The sequence below is a fragment of the Myotis nattereri genome (assembly GCF_964212035.1).
Source record: "Myotis nattereri genome assembly, chromosome: 15".
NCBI lineage: Eukaryota > Metazoa > Chordata > Mammalia > Chiroptera > Vespertilionidae > Myotis > Myotis nattereri.
The window spans coordinates 39,609,110-39,622,619 of NC_138090.1; the positions used below are offsets into that span (position 1 = coordinate 39,609,110).

The window sequence follows — 13,510 nt, forward strand, 5'->3', positions numbered from 1 at the left end:
TCCTTGCTTTCTGGAATAAGATGTTCCAGGCTCGCCTTGTACTGTCCCTGCCTCAGCTCTGTAACCAGCCTTTTCTTCAAGGAGCTCTGGTTCCTCTTCGTGGAGACAGTATTAAAAAATCGTGATCTGGGTGCTAGGAGGGCTGATTGTGACAGGAATATTGTTGCTTCTACCCACTCTCTATGGACAAAGCTAGGAAATAGATGGATGTACAGATTTTTTATCCACTGTAAAAAAGTAAAATCTCAATAATAATACGTTTCATGTTGATTATACATGTTGAAACAATAATATTTTGAATATATTGGGTCAAATATAATATATGTAAAAGTAATTTCACACATTTCTCTTTACTTAGAAATGTGGCTGCTAGAAAATGTTAAATGACACACGTGGCTCACATACTATTTAGATTTGAGCAGTGCTGCCCTAGAGGACAGGCTGCCATAGTGGGTCCAGGCTCTTTATCTCTGGCTGGTGCTCCATCCTCAGTGTATTAGTACTGTCTCCCCTCATGACCGAAATGTGGACGCCACAGCTCCCGTCACCACACAATCATATGACCGCCCACAACGCCGGAGCGGCAGAGACTCCAGCCAGCGCTCTCTACGCTTCTGCTTCTCTTCGTCCTTTACTTGGAGGACCCCGGACTTGAAGTGGATTCAAGAGTGTTCCACTAAACAACATTCTTCAACCGTCCCTGCACCTGTGGCACTAAGTTGTGGCCCATAACACGAGTGAAAGTGATCTGAGCCCCTTTTGAGTTGTGCCTTTGAAGGACATGCCATGCCCTCCTCGTCACCTCTCTCCTTTCTTGCTGAATGACAGAAGTGCTAGCAGCCAGCTCGCTCTGCCTTCAGTGTCTGGGACATGTGCAGGGGCTATAGAGTCCTGTGTTGAGAGCTTACTTTTTTCTTTCAGGACATTGAATTTGATCCTGTTCCCTGAGGTTCTCTCCATGATGGGCTCTCTCCTCTCAATTTCCGACTGCTCTCACAGCCCCAGCTCTGGTGTCTGCTAAACTGAGTCAATGACTGGTTTTCTGCTTGAGTTCACCTTGTCCCTTGCTACATGGACAGAGGCCTGTGCCCATAGGCGTGCCAGGCCAGCACAGCGAAGGGTATGGTGAGCCTGAGGAGGGACGGTGTAGGATTTAGAAAAGACAAAGAGCCCTGACTGGTTTGGCTCAGTGGATAGAGCATCATCCTGGAGACTGAAGGGTCCCAGGTTCTATTCCAGTCAAGGGCATGTGCCTTGGTTGCGGGCACATCCCCAGTGGGGGTGGGGGGGGGGTGTAGGAGGCAGCTGATCGATGTGTCTCTCTCATCGATGTTTCTAACTCTCTATTCCTCTCCCTTCCTCTCTGTAAAGAATCAATAAAATATATTTTAAAAAAAGAAAAGACAAAGAGAATAAGCTGGGTCTAGGTGCATCTCCTGTGCCTGGCTAAGGCCACACAGGGAGAGACCCAGAAGGCAAGCTGAGCCTTTATTTTTTAGCCAGAGGTAAACAAGGTAGGGGTCACCATCGTTACAATGTTCTTGTGAGTTTCACTTGTTTTGGCAGCACTTGCTTCACCTGCCACAGCCCATTAGCTCTTTAGGAAGGATCTAGGGAGTGTCATAAGGTCAAGCCTAATTATGCTAGGAGGGCTGTGCCCTCTAAGCTTGGACTTGTTTGTGGCTTTGCCAATAGGTCAGTCCAAGGCTTAACCTTGTAGCCGCTCCCTACACAGAGGAAAAGCCATATAAACTTAGTCTCACACCTTGGTCTGTTCTTTGAAAGATTCTGCCTGCTTCTGGTCGCTCTCCAGTGCCTTCAAAGTGTTGTGTTTTCAAAACCCGTTTTCCCAGAGTTTGTCATTGTTATCCATGGGGGGTTAGCCAGCGCCCTCGCACTGTCCCTGCCTCACCTGCCTCTGTGTCCTGCTCACCCTCAGGTGAGTGATTGTCACCAGGGGTCTCTCCCCGGGTCACAGTTCGATGTCAGTGGGGTGGGTGTCAGTGGTGGCTCACTCCATAGCTGCCTATCTCCTGGGAGCAGAGCCGGGTTGTTGCTTCTCCATGAGACTCACACTTTTCACAGCACCACAGTCCTTGAGTAGATGAACGTCCTACATGGGGCTGGCTGCCCCCAGAGCAGTGTTTAAGGGTCCAGAAGAGAAATCTGAAGGCTGGTTAATGGATATGCCCGGAACTGACACTGTGTTCTATTGGTCCAAGGCGTCTTGGCCATGCCCAGATTCAAGGGGATGGTGAAAATAGGACTTCCTCTGGATGGTGGAGTGGCAGTCACATTGCAGCAGAGCATGTGGGAGGGAGGTATTGTTGTGACCATCACTGAGAAATACAATTTGGGCCCAATAGATGTGGGAAGAGCTCAGGAGATTTATCTCAGTGCAGTGGCCGATGCAATGGCGTGAGTACACTCCGCTTGTACAAGCTTCCTTGGCACACCGGGAAGTCACAGCGCCCGCCTGAGCAAACCTCCTAGAGCCCCTACATAGTACCCTGATCTTTCCTGCTATTGGCTGCCCTAAGGATTGTGTAAACTTCTGATTGGTCCAAAATGTTATATATACTGCTGCACTTACACAATAAACTTAGATCTGCGTCAATGAACCTGGTATCCGGAGTCGGGCATGCTTTGTTAGGGCTCCGTCGGCCTCACACCCACGGGACCCCCTGCTTTAAATAGACATCCCAGATCCCTCCTTCATACTCAGTACACTAAGTGTGGCTGATGTTGGGAGAGGGAATGTGTCTGCTAAGGTCCATGGTTGCCTGGTTCCCAGAGAAATCCCAGGTCCTGACACTTGAGGAGCTTTGCTGAATGTCAGTGATGGAGGCCATGCCTTCAATGGGTGTCATTCGCCGATGCCCTGAATTCTCTGCCACAGGATGATTCCTCCCCACCCAAGACATGCAGGAGCAAGGTCCTGCTCACCAACATGTTCCCCTAAGCGCCCCCCAGCCACCCACCCACACCCGAAACTGCTCTTCCTGTGGTGGCCACTCTACCACAACCTGCTGCGCTCGCCCAACCCCGAAGGTGCCCATGTCGCCAGCACTAGCTTCTTCCCCAGAACTGCTTACCCAGACCGTCTGGTCTTCTTCCATCAGTTCCCTTGTCTCTCTATCCCTGTCTCTGTGCCTTTGTCTCTGTTATTTGTACCTCTGTCTGTCCGCTTGAGGCTCTGACCTGCATTGTATCCCTGACTCTATCCTTCTGTGCCATGTGTCTCTAGCTCTCCCTGTGACTCTTGTCACCCGGCTCACTCCCTTCTACCTGCTCCCCGTCCCCCCCTGGATCCCCCCTGGCTCCTCCCTCTGCCTATATTCTAAGTGCCTTTTTCTGGGTGCCCCCTGCCCCTCTGTCTCTGCCTCACCAGAACGCACCTGGTCCCTCTCCCCCAGGACATTCTCAGGGCTCTCCCTGGGCCCTGGCTCACTCACCCTCCCAGACTGGTCTGCCTGGTGGGTGGCACAGCTTCCTGCCCTTCAGAGGGGCCCTGGGGGTAGGGTGCCGGGAGAGGGTGGACAGGGGCAGCTCCAGCAGGCCTGAGGCCCTGTGTATCACCTGCCCGTTTCAGGCATCAACATTTATGAGCCCGCGCCCCCTACTGGCCCCACTCGGCAGCCCCTGGAGACGCTGGGTGAGTGCTTGGGGGCTGGTCCCCAGGGCAGGGCGCCCGCCACTCTGTGCTTTCTAACCCTTTGCTCCTCCACCTGCAGGCAACTTCCGTGGGTGGTACATTAGGACTGAGCAGCTCCAGCACAACTGCAGGTGAGTGGCCAGGCCGGGCCTGCGATGGACTCCCTCCTCCAGCCTTCCTTGCTGTGGGGCCTGGAGAAAATGACTTTGCCTCTCTGGGCCTCAGTTTCTTGCCCTGTAAACACAGAGTTAGTCACCTGCCCAGAGAATGCCCCTAACACACAGCACAGTCTTTGGCCAGGTCTGGCTGACACATAGTAGGTGTTCACAAGTAGCAGCTATTATTGTTCCTCTGCTGAGCCCTTCCCCTGGGAGGAGGCGAGTCCCCAGGCCCCGAGGATCTGATTCCCGCTTCTGGGCAGCGGGTGGGATGGTGCAACTCAGGGGCTCAGAGTCACCCTGGGCCAGAGCTTCTTTGTGCTTGACATTGGGAAACTCACGTCCCTTCTGAGCCTCGGTTTCCCCACCGCAACACAGGGTTCAGAATGCATCGCCTGCCAAGAGGGTGATGGGAACCGAGACTATAAGGTGCCCAGTGAGGGCCCAGCGCCCATACCGCGGTCCCCTGGATATGAGGGTGCTGTGATCAGGTTTCCTGCTCCCTGGGGTCAGGCTGGCCTGGGAGATGCCCAAGAATGCCAGCAGGTCCCAGAGCCCGCCTCCCCTGTGCCCTCTCTCACAGCTGGACGGTGAAGCATCAGTGTGTGGATCTGCTGGCCGAGGGCCTGTGGGAGGAGCTTCTTGATGACGAGCAGCCAGACATTACTGTCATGGACTGGTACGTGCCTTCCCCACCAGGGTGCACACAGGGGCTGCCCAAAGCACAACCCCGCCCCGCCCTCCCCTTTGGCCTGAGCCTCCCACCAGGACTCTCCTGTCCCTGCAGGACCCAGCCCTGCCCACCTCTGTGGCCCCTTCTCTCAGACACCTTCAGGATTTGAAATGTGCCAGGCCCAAGGCTGTTCTTTCCTCTTCAGATGCTTGTCTTTCTCAGGACGATTCGTCCTTGTCCTTCAGGAGTCGGTTACACATGGCTCCACCGGGAAGCCTTCCCTGACCAGCCCCCATGCTGGTCCTGACTATTCCTGCTGGTCACTGCCTCCCCGCTGGACTATGAATCCCAAGGGGGGGGGGGCAGGAGGCTGTGTTGCCAGCACCACCCAGCCCAGGGGCACAGGGGGGTTTCAGTGAATGGTGCTAAATGGTAATTGGGGCAAGACATTGGGGTGGGGATGTTGGGTCTGAGGTGGCAGCTGAAGGCCTTTCTCCACCCCCAGGTTTGTGTGTGTCGGCAGGACGTGTGTGTCTATGAGTTGCACGTCTGGCTGCTGGCAGCTGACCGTCACACCATCATTGCTCAGCACCATGTGGCCCCCCGGTCGTCTGGGAGGGGCCCTCCTGGCCGCTGGGTCCAGGTGAGACTCCCTGCCCCAGCTGCCAACCCAGGCCTGTCCCAAGACCTCACAGAGGGAGGAGGAGGGAGAGCGCGGCTCATGGGTCCCTAATAAGGACTTCTTCCTGCCCCGCTGCTGCCACAGGTGTCCCACGTATTCCGCCAGTATGGCCCTGGTGTGCGTTTTGTCCACTTCCTGCACAAGACCAAGAACCGCATGGAGCCTGGTGGGCTGCGGCGAACAAGGGTGACTGACTCCTCCGTGTCTGTGCAGTTCAGGGAGTGACTGGCTGTTTTGGCCCCTTGTCTCATCCTGAGTGTCTGACTTCATCGCCCTCCCCGCCGCCTCCCACCCCCCCGAACATCTGAATCTTTGGCATTTCCCCTGCACTCTCGGGGCTCCAGGAGGGCAGGGACCATGTCTTCCCGAGGCAGTGCTCGACAGATAGTAGGTGCTCAATAAACCCTTGTTGACTAAACCAGTAAACACTTGTGCCCAAGGATTCTGAGTATTTTGCCATCTTTGCTCCTTAGAACTTCGCTGAGCTCCCAGCCCACTCGCACACCCTCTGCTCTGTGATCCTCCAGCACCTCACACCTCCTCCACCTCCCACGCCTCCCTTGACCACTGATGTCTTCACATACCCCCACCTTATGGTCTCTTAACATCTCCACCTACCTCTTTCCCCCACATTTCTTAGCTCTCAGAATCTCCCCGAATTCTCCTCCTCCATCCAACCCCAAGTTGTCCTTCCCCGTGAGCTGTCCCCATATCTTTCCTTCCCCAAGACCCACAATTCTCTTCTTTAGCTTCTCCTAGGAGCCCCCAAACCCAGGTATCCATCAAGGGCCCCATCCCTGGGGGTGGGGGTGTGAATAGGTTGCAAAGTCACATTTGCAGCAATATGCAAATTTGCACTAAAGTGTCTTCCATGTGTAGGGGAGGGGAGGTTTGAAGGATTGAACTACCCATAAGTCCTAGGCTCTGGCCAGTTCTCACAACAGACCCTGGCCTGGCCTGGGCTGGTCCTTGAAGGCCTCCTGCTGTCTCATGCATGAATCCTGAGACTGGAGGTCCCTGGCAGGCCAGAGCAGCTGGGATCACTCAGGGAAGGGCTGTGCACCAAAAGGTCTGGGAAGCATGTCAATGTCTAATTATCAGCAGCGGTGCCATTGCATGCCACACATGCTTCCTGTGGGCGTGTGTCTTTGTGCACACCTAAATCCATGTCAGAATCTATGGGTGCGTCCCCAGTCACATCACTTCCCCAGGTAGGGCTGATCCTGGCATGACCACCCTACGGTCTCCCCATCCTGGGTGGTCTTGGGTCCCAAGCACAAGCAGATGGCAGACAGGGGCAACTTCATAAGGACTGTATTGCAGGGAAGGCAGGGTGGGAAGGGGGAAGGCAGAAAGCTCTCTTGTTTGGGACTTGGGGCCCTCAGCTGGCCCCAGGGACAAGGCTGGGTGGAGGACTCCTCATTCTGTAGGGGCTGGAGATGAGGGGCCTCTGAGGCATCAGTAGCACCTGCAACAGAATAAAAACTTATCACCAGGAAGTGCCACGGGCTCAAAGATGTATGGCTTGGGGAGCTCTAGAGCCTGAGATAAGGTGTGGGCTGGGCTGGGTTGGGCTTCCACTTCAGGAGCTGGGGGCTCCTGGACCTCTTGGGGGCAGATGTGGTGGTTTGGAGGCTACTGTGGCTAGAGTTAGGGTCCCAAGTCCGTGAGTTTGCATATGTGAGTGCAGGGTGGGCTCAGGGCTCCAAATGCTCCAGAACCTTCCCAAGGACCCTGGGACTGGGTCCTGGTCTTGAGGCCGTCCTAGAGGGTGTGGGTGGTTAGGGAGCATAAGGGCCAGACAGGGTGTCCCCAGATATAAGTCTATGGTCTTGAGCTCTGGGTCAGATGTAGAGTCTGGGAGGCCTGAGGCAGCTCTGAGATCTGAAGATTTGGGGAGAGGGAAGAACTGGCTTTGGTTCTGGGACTCCAGGGTGAGGGGGTGAATGGCTCCACATCCCAAGCTAGACTGGGCAGCTCAGGAGTTAGTGGCCCTCCCTGGACAGTGTAGCTGTGGGTAGGCAGGTGGGGGTTCAGGAAGGTTGGGGGGTGCTCCCTAAATGGAAGGGGGTTTGCGTCACTTCTGAGTGTGAGAATCCCAGAACTGGTCTGAGAGACCCAAGGGGCATGGGCTTGGGGGAGGGATGCGGGTGAGAAGGGGCCTCCAGGATGGGTCTAGGGATTCCCAATTTGGTTCAGGGACTCAGGGGTCTGGGCAAACTGAAGGTGGGGGTGGTGGTGGCGCTGGGTTCTGTGCTGTGGAAGCGGATGTGCGCACTGGCACGGGGACAGGAGGGCACCTGCAGTAGATGGAGGCGATGGCGTTGGACCAGTGGCCAAAGATGCCCCTGCGGTACTCTTCAAGGCGCGGGTAGGTTCCTGTCTTGAACTTGCGAGTTTTGCCACCCTTGCCTCTTCGGGACCACACCGTGAGCTCACAGCGCGGGGCCACCACGAGTGAGGAGATGATGTTCCTCCATTCATAGGGCAGGAAGGGCAGGTCGCTGTCTGTCTCTATGGTCAGCTCCGCACCTTGGCAGCAGTTCTCATAATATGGGTCGCTCTTGTCATAGACCTTGGCGCACGTCCTTGTCCCATTGGGGTTCTTGAGGTCAGCGGCTACCGGGCAGGCGCCTCGGACACCGGGGATGGCCACCAGGGCCAGCGCCAGCAGCAGTGGGCACAGCGGGGCCATGGTGACGCTGCAGGGCTGCGCCCCTGAGCGCTTTTATGCTCCTGACCCGTGGGAAGGGACAAGCTGCGAGATTAGGACTCTGGGAGGGAGGCGGAGGGGGAGCTAGGAGCCCTTTCTAGACCAGGTCTCAAACCCACAAAGAGAAATACAGGATGGACATATTTGTATGAAACGTAGCAGCTTATGTCAATACACAGAGGGTCGGTCACTGCAGCACAGAGGGGAACAGGGTTAATAGGTTGGGCAGGAAGAGCTCTTCCACACTGACCAGGAATGAAACACCCCACCTCACCCCACCTCCTTCAACAGGAGAGGCTGAGGGAGGGGGAAGAGGAGGGGGGCTGGGCCTTCAGGCGGGGCAGGTCTCAAGACCTTGGGAAAGTAGAAGCTGGAGATGGGTGGGGGGAAGAAGCGGGGGGAGGGGTGAAGGGGGTGCAGGAGGACGGACAGGGGAGAGCGCCTTCACTCAGGAGTGGGAGATCTTCCTGACCAAGTTCAGAAGCCAGAACCTGTGAAATAGGAGATAGGCCTATTGTGTAACATTTAAAGCCATTACAGCCCGGCCAGTGTGACTCAGTGGTTGAGCGTGGGCCTATGAACCAGGAGGTCACAGTTGGATTGCAGGTCAAGGCACATGGCCAGGTGCAGGCTGGGGGTCCTGCAGAAGGCAGCCGATCAGTGACTCACTCTCACCATTGATGTTTCTATCTTCTCTCTCCCTTCTTCTCTGAAACCAATAGAAATATCTATTTTTAAAAAGCAAAGAACGAAAACCATTGCAAAGCCCTCTGGTGGGTGTGGCTCAGTTGGTTGGGCCTGGTCCAGTGCAGGGAAAGCTGCTGGTTCCATTCTCTGAGAGTCAACTGGTCAACCAGTCACTTTGACATGCCCTGACCACCAGGGGCAGGCGCTCCAATCAGTAGGTTAGCTTGCTTCTGGGTTCTGAGTTGGGGGGAGGAAGGGATTATGGGGTTGTAGGTTCAATCCCCTGTAGGGGACATGCAGGAGGCAGCCAATCTATGTTTGCTCTCACATCTATGTTTCTCTTTCTCTCTCACTTTCCCTTCTCTATCCAGAAAATCAATTTTAAAAAAACACCACACAATACATTACAAAGCAATGTGCAAAGACTTGGGGAAAATAGCTAGAAAGGAAAAGAGTGCTTACAAACGGACAACATTCTCAACCTGTGGGTCACCAACCTGTGGGTCGCGACCCCTTTGGGGGTCGAACGACCCTTTCACAGGGGTCGCCTAAGACCATCGGAAAACACACATATAATTACATATTGTTTTGTGATTAATCACTATGCTTTAATTATGTTCAATTTGTAACAATGAAATTGGGGGGTCACCACAACATGAGGAACTGTATTAAAGGGCCGTGGCATTAGGAAGATTGAGAACCACTGCTCTAGAAGGATAAGCCTAGGGGGGGAAGGGAGGGCAGAGAGGCTGCCACCCCACTACCACTTCCTAGGAGTTCGATTTCCCACGAGGTTGGAGATCTTGATCTATAAAATAAATAGGATCTATCGAATTGTATACAAATTTTAAACTTGCATAGCAGCAAACAAACAAAACCAAAAGTGTAATGCAAGAGAAAAGAGACAATTCTTGTAATACACAATGAGTGCTTACCAATCGGCACATTTCGCTGAAATTAGCTTATTGGCCTTTGGTGTAGAAAGAGGAATTTTTGCCAGGAAGGATGATCCCATCATACTTCTGGAACCAGCACATGGCCTCCTCTTTGCTGACTCGTATTTGGCCCCAGTGTAGCCTGTCCTTGTTTCTTGCCTGCGATGCTGAAACCTGGCCTACCCAGCACCTTATAAGCCAAAGGAAAAAGTAGGGAGCAAGACAGGAAGGGCAGGGAGCCTGAAATCTCAGGATGGGACAGGGCCCCGGGCCCTGGGAGGCTGGCCCAGGCCCTTCAGAGGCTCTTTGACATTCCTGGTCTCCTGCCAGAGAAGTACAGGGTCAAGGGTGGGTGAGCTGCTCAGACAGATAATTGTTCAAGTCTGTGGTTCTGTGGGTGAGTGCAAGTCTGGGTCTCAGATTCCTCATCTGTAAAATGGTACTAATTCTTCCTACGCTATAGGGCTGTTGTGAGGACTTGAAGGGATAATGGGAAGTTCGAGAGCAAAAGGAACAGCCTGGCACCAAATCCCAGCTCCTCCACGAGTTCTGCACAGGCTTCCACCTCGGGCCTCATGGAGACAATGGTGGTACCCACCGCAGAGCGCTGGTGCAAGGAGTAAGGGGACCGATGCACATAACAGTACTTACAGTGGGGCCCACTAAGTGCCATAGGAGCATGTGGCATCGTCATTATCATGACAGCCTGGCACCCAATAAGGTCTCAGTAAATGTAACCAGCACAACACAACACCTACAGCGATTTGGTATCATCCTGTAACTCAGCTAAGACTCCCTCCCTACTGGTCGCCTCACATGCTGTCTGCCACCTTGGCCAGGGTAATACAGTGATTAAAAGCCAAAGGCTGGACCACAGAAATGGCTTCAAATTTGACTCTGTCACCTTGCTGTGTGGCATTGCTTGCTGTGTGACCTTGGGCAAGTGAACTCACCTCTCTGAGCTTCAGTTTCCTCCTACCTTCCATGGGGCAATAGAATATGATAGTAGAAATAGAATATGATCCTGTAAAATCACTTTCTATTATAAAGTAATTTATAGCTAAATAATAAAATATTCCTAAACATGAATAATCCACATAATTGTTATTTATAAATGTAACATAAAAAGTACTTAATATGTAATATTGAATAAGATAATAGCATAAATCCTATATAATAAAAGCCTAATATGCTAAGTGTTTGGTCATCGGTTGGCCATTCAACCAATCAAAGCGTAATATGCTAAGGCTGCTTGACCACTTGCTATGATGTGCACTAACCACCAAGGGTCAAATAGTCAACTGGTCAATACTCACTATGATGTATCCTAACCACCTAGCCGCTCCACCAGTAGGTTAGCTTGCTGCTGGGTTCTGGCCAAATGGGACTTAGCGACAGGAGCCCTCCCATGGTCCTTCCCCTGCGGGTCAACTTCCTACATCCCTCCCTGGCCCCAACCATGCACTGGTGGGGTCCTTTGGTCTGGCCTGTGCCCTCTCGCCATCAGGGCTGAGGGACCCCACCCCCAGTGCATGAATATCATGCACCGGGCCTCTAATATAAATATATAAAGCATGAAATATACTGCCCAGCGCATGGTAGTGGCTTAATAAATAGGAGCTATTGCCCTAGCGAGTTTTGCTCAGTGGATAGAGCATCAGCCTGCGAACTGAAGAGTCACGGGTTCGATTCCATTCAGGGCATATGTCTGAGTTTGGGGTCAATCCCTAGTAGGGGGTGTGCAGGAGGCAGCTGATCAATGATTCTCTCTCATCATTGATGTTTCTATCTCTCTCTTCTTCTCTGACATCAATAAAAATATATTTTAAAAATAAATAAATAAATAAATAAGAGCTATTATGAGTATTCTTATAATGATTTTGAGACCCTGGACCTTGGCCTGGCCCTGCCCCAGACCAGATCTGGATCCTTCTCCCTCTTTTCCTTCCAGGACCTTGTGAAATCTAATCTCCAGCTGCTACCTTCCCAGGTCCTTGACCTCAAGGACACAGAAGCCCCACCCTCGCAGCTCTGCAGGGGCCCAGACTCAGGGATGGAGACATGGTAAGTGCTGCTCGCTTGGACCTTAGACGCAGTTACCTGGAGTCCACCTGCCCAGGAGGGCCATGGGCTTCAGACAGATGGCGAAGTGGGTCAGCAAGGAAACCTGGAGAGGGAGGCAAACCAGGGACAGGAACACAGGACCCATTGGGCCACAGCAGATTGCAGCATCCCCAATCCAGGCACACACACACATGGGCAGGGGGAGGGACACTCCTTCACAAAGTCAGCGACTGATGGCCACCAAATCACATTGGTGACTACGCATTGAGTGTAGGCACATGCTCGATACACAGTCCCAGAGAAACAGTCCCAGACCATGTCCCCCCACAGGAACACACAGCCACCATCACCCACAAGCCCCAGCCCCCAACCACTCCCACCCTACACCCCATGACATCTCAAACTCGAGAACACACTGACATGTCCATGTGAGGACACACACAGCATGTTCACTCCAAAGCAATTTCCTCGCTGTTTATTAGCACAAATGGGACAAATCGTAGAAAAATAAATAACTCCAGTTTGCACATTTTTTTCTTCAAATGGAAGAATGCCTGCCCTTGAGAAACCCATGAGCCCTGGAGAAAGTCAAACGGTAAATCAATATATTTGAACACAATATAAACAGAGTTATAAGAGAGGTATTGCAAAGGACTCTGGGAATGCAGTGGGAAGAATACCCTGGTTTGGGTTTTGTTTTTATCCCCTGATATATTTTGATTCATATAATAAGAAAAAAAATTCTTGATCTGACATTTTTCACCAAAGAAAGGAGGTGGGTATATATGTGAATTTGCCACTAGATGAAAAAAGAAAGTACTAGTTTCAATCAGGATAGTACCTGAGCATAAACATGATTGGTAGCATTAATTTAAATGAAAATGCTGTCCGTTGCATAAACATAGGAAAACTAGAGGCCCAGTGCACGAAATTCATGCACTGGGGGCGAGGCGTCCCTCAGCCCAGCCTGCACCCTCTCCTATCTGGGACTCCTTGGAGGATGTCCAAATGGGGGATCGGGCCTAAACTGGCAGTCGGACATCCCTCTCACAATGCAAGACTGCTGGCTCAGAACTGCTCACCTGCCTGCCTGATTGCCCCTAACCACTTCTGCCTGCCAGCCTGATCACCCCTTAACCACTCCCTGCTGGACTGATCGATGCCTAACTGCTCCCTTGCCGGCCCAATCACCCCCAACTGCCCTCCCCTGCCAGCCATCTTGTGGCTGTGGGCGTCGCCATCTTTGAGGGTGGGGAAGTCAGTTAGCATATTCCCTACTTATTGGCTGTGGGCAACTCCATCTTTGCAGCCTGCTGCTCAGTCGTTTGGTCGCCCCTCACTAACCCCCCTGCTGGCCTGGTCGCCCACGTAGCCTGTTTGGTTGTCCATTCAGTTGTGATGGTCGCTTAGGCTTTTATATAGATAGATATTCAGATCAGTGCTTAAGTTCATGCTGGCTCATCAGAACTCAGTACTCACACTTCTGCAAGGATGTCCCTGCATGGGGTTATTTCAATGGGATTAGCATGATCCTCCAAGGCAGCCACAACTGTGTGGCTTGGAAACAGTGGTCCTCCAAGTGTGGCCCCTGAACCAGCAGCATCAGCATCCCCTGGGGACTCCTTAGAAATGCAGGTGCTGGGCCCCACCCAGTCCTACTGAGTCAGAAGTTCTAGGGATGAAAGTCCAACAATATCCAGAGTAAACAGGGGACCCCAGTCATCATCAAGAAATGTCCTCTGAATGTATTTTATCTATTTATTCAATAAACATCTACTGAGTACCTGCTCTGTGCCAGGCCCTGAACTGCATGGCAGTGGACACAGTGTAACCAAGAGAGCCCAGGTCTTGCCCTCACAGTGTTCCCAGTCCAGTTGCTCTTAAACTTGAGCACTTGTTATTTTCAATCTTTTATTTCCTTTTTCATCTCAACCCTTATCCAC

General features: G+C 52.6%; 2 protein-coding genes across 2 annotated transcripts; one reads left to right on the forward strand and one right to left on the reverse strand.

Moving 5' to 3' along the window:
• Positions 1-2,413: 2,413 nt before the first annotated feature.
• LOC308530579 (F-box only protein 50-like) lies at positions 2,414-5,393 on the forward strand (the record flags this gene model as incomplete). Its single annotated transcript, XM_081107297.1, has 7 exons — positions 2,414-2,418; positions 2,900-3,051; positions 3,593-3,655; positions 3,735-3,786; positions 4,397-4,496; positions 4,992-5,129; positions 5,253-5,393. 7 exons carry the CDS (start codon positions 2,414-2,416, stop codon positions 5,391-5,393), a joined length of 651 nt encoding a protein of 216 aa, XP_080963423.1.
• Positions 5,394-7,371: 1,978 nt separating this feature from the next.
• Positions 7,372-7,863, reverse strand: LOC308530580 (syncollin-like; the record flags this gene model as incomplete). The annotated part of the gene is made up of 1 exon (XM_081107298.1): positions 7,372-7,863. One exon carries the CDS (start codon positions 7,861-7,863, stop codon positions 7,372-7,374), a length of 492 nt encoding a protein of 163 aa, XP_080963424.1.
• Positions 7,864-13,510: the final 5,647 nt, after the last annotated feature.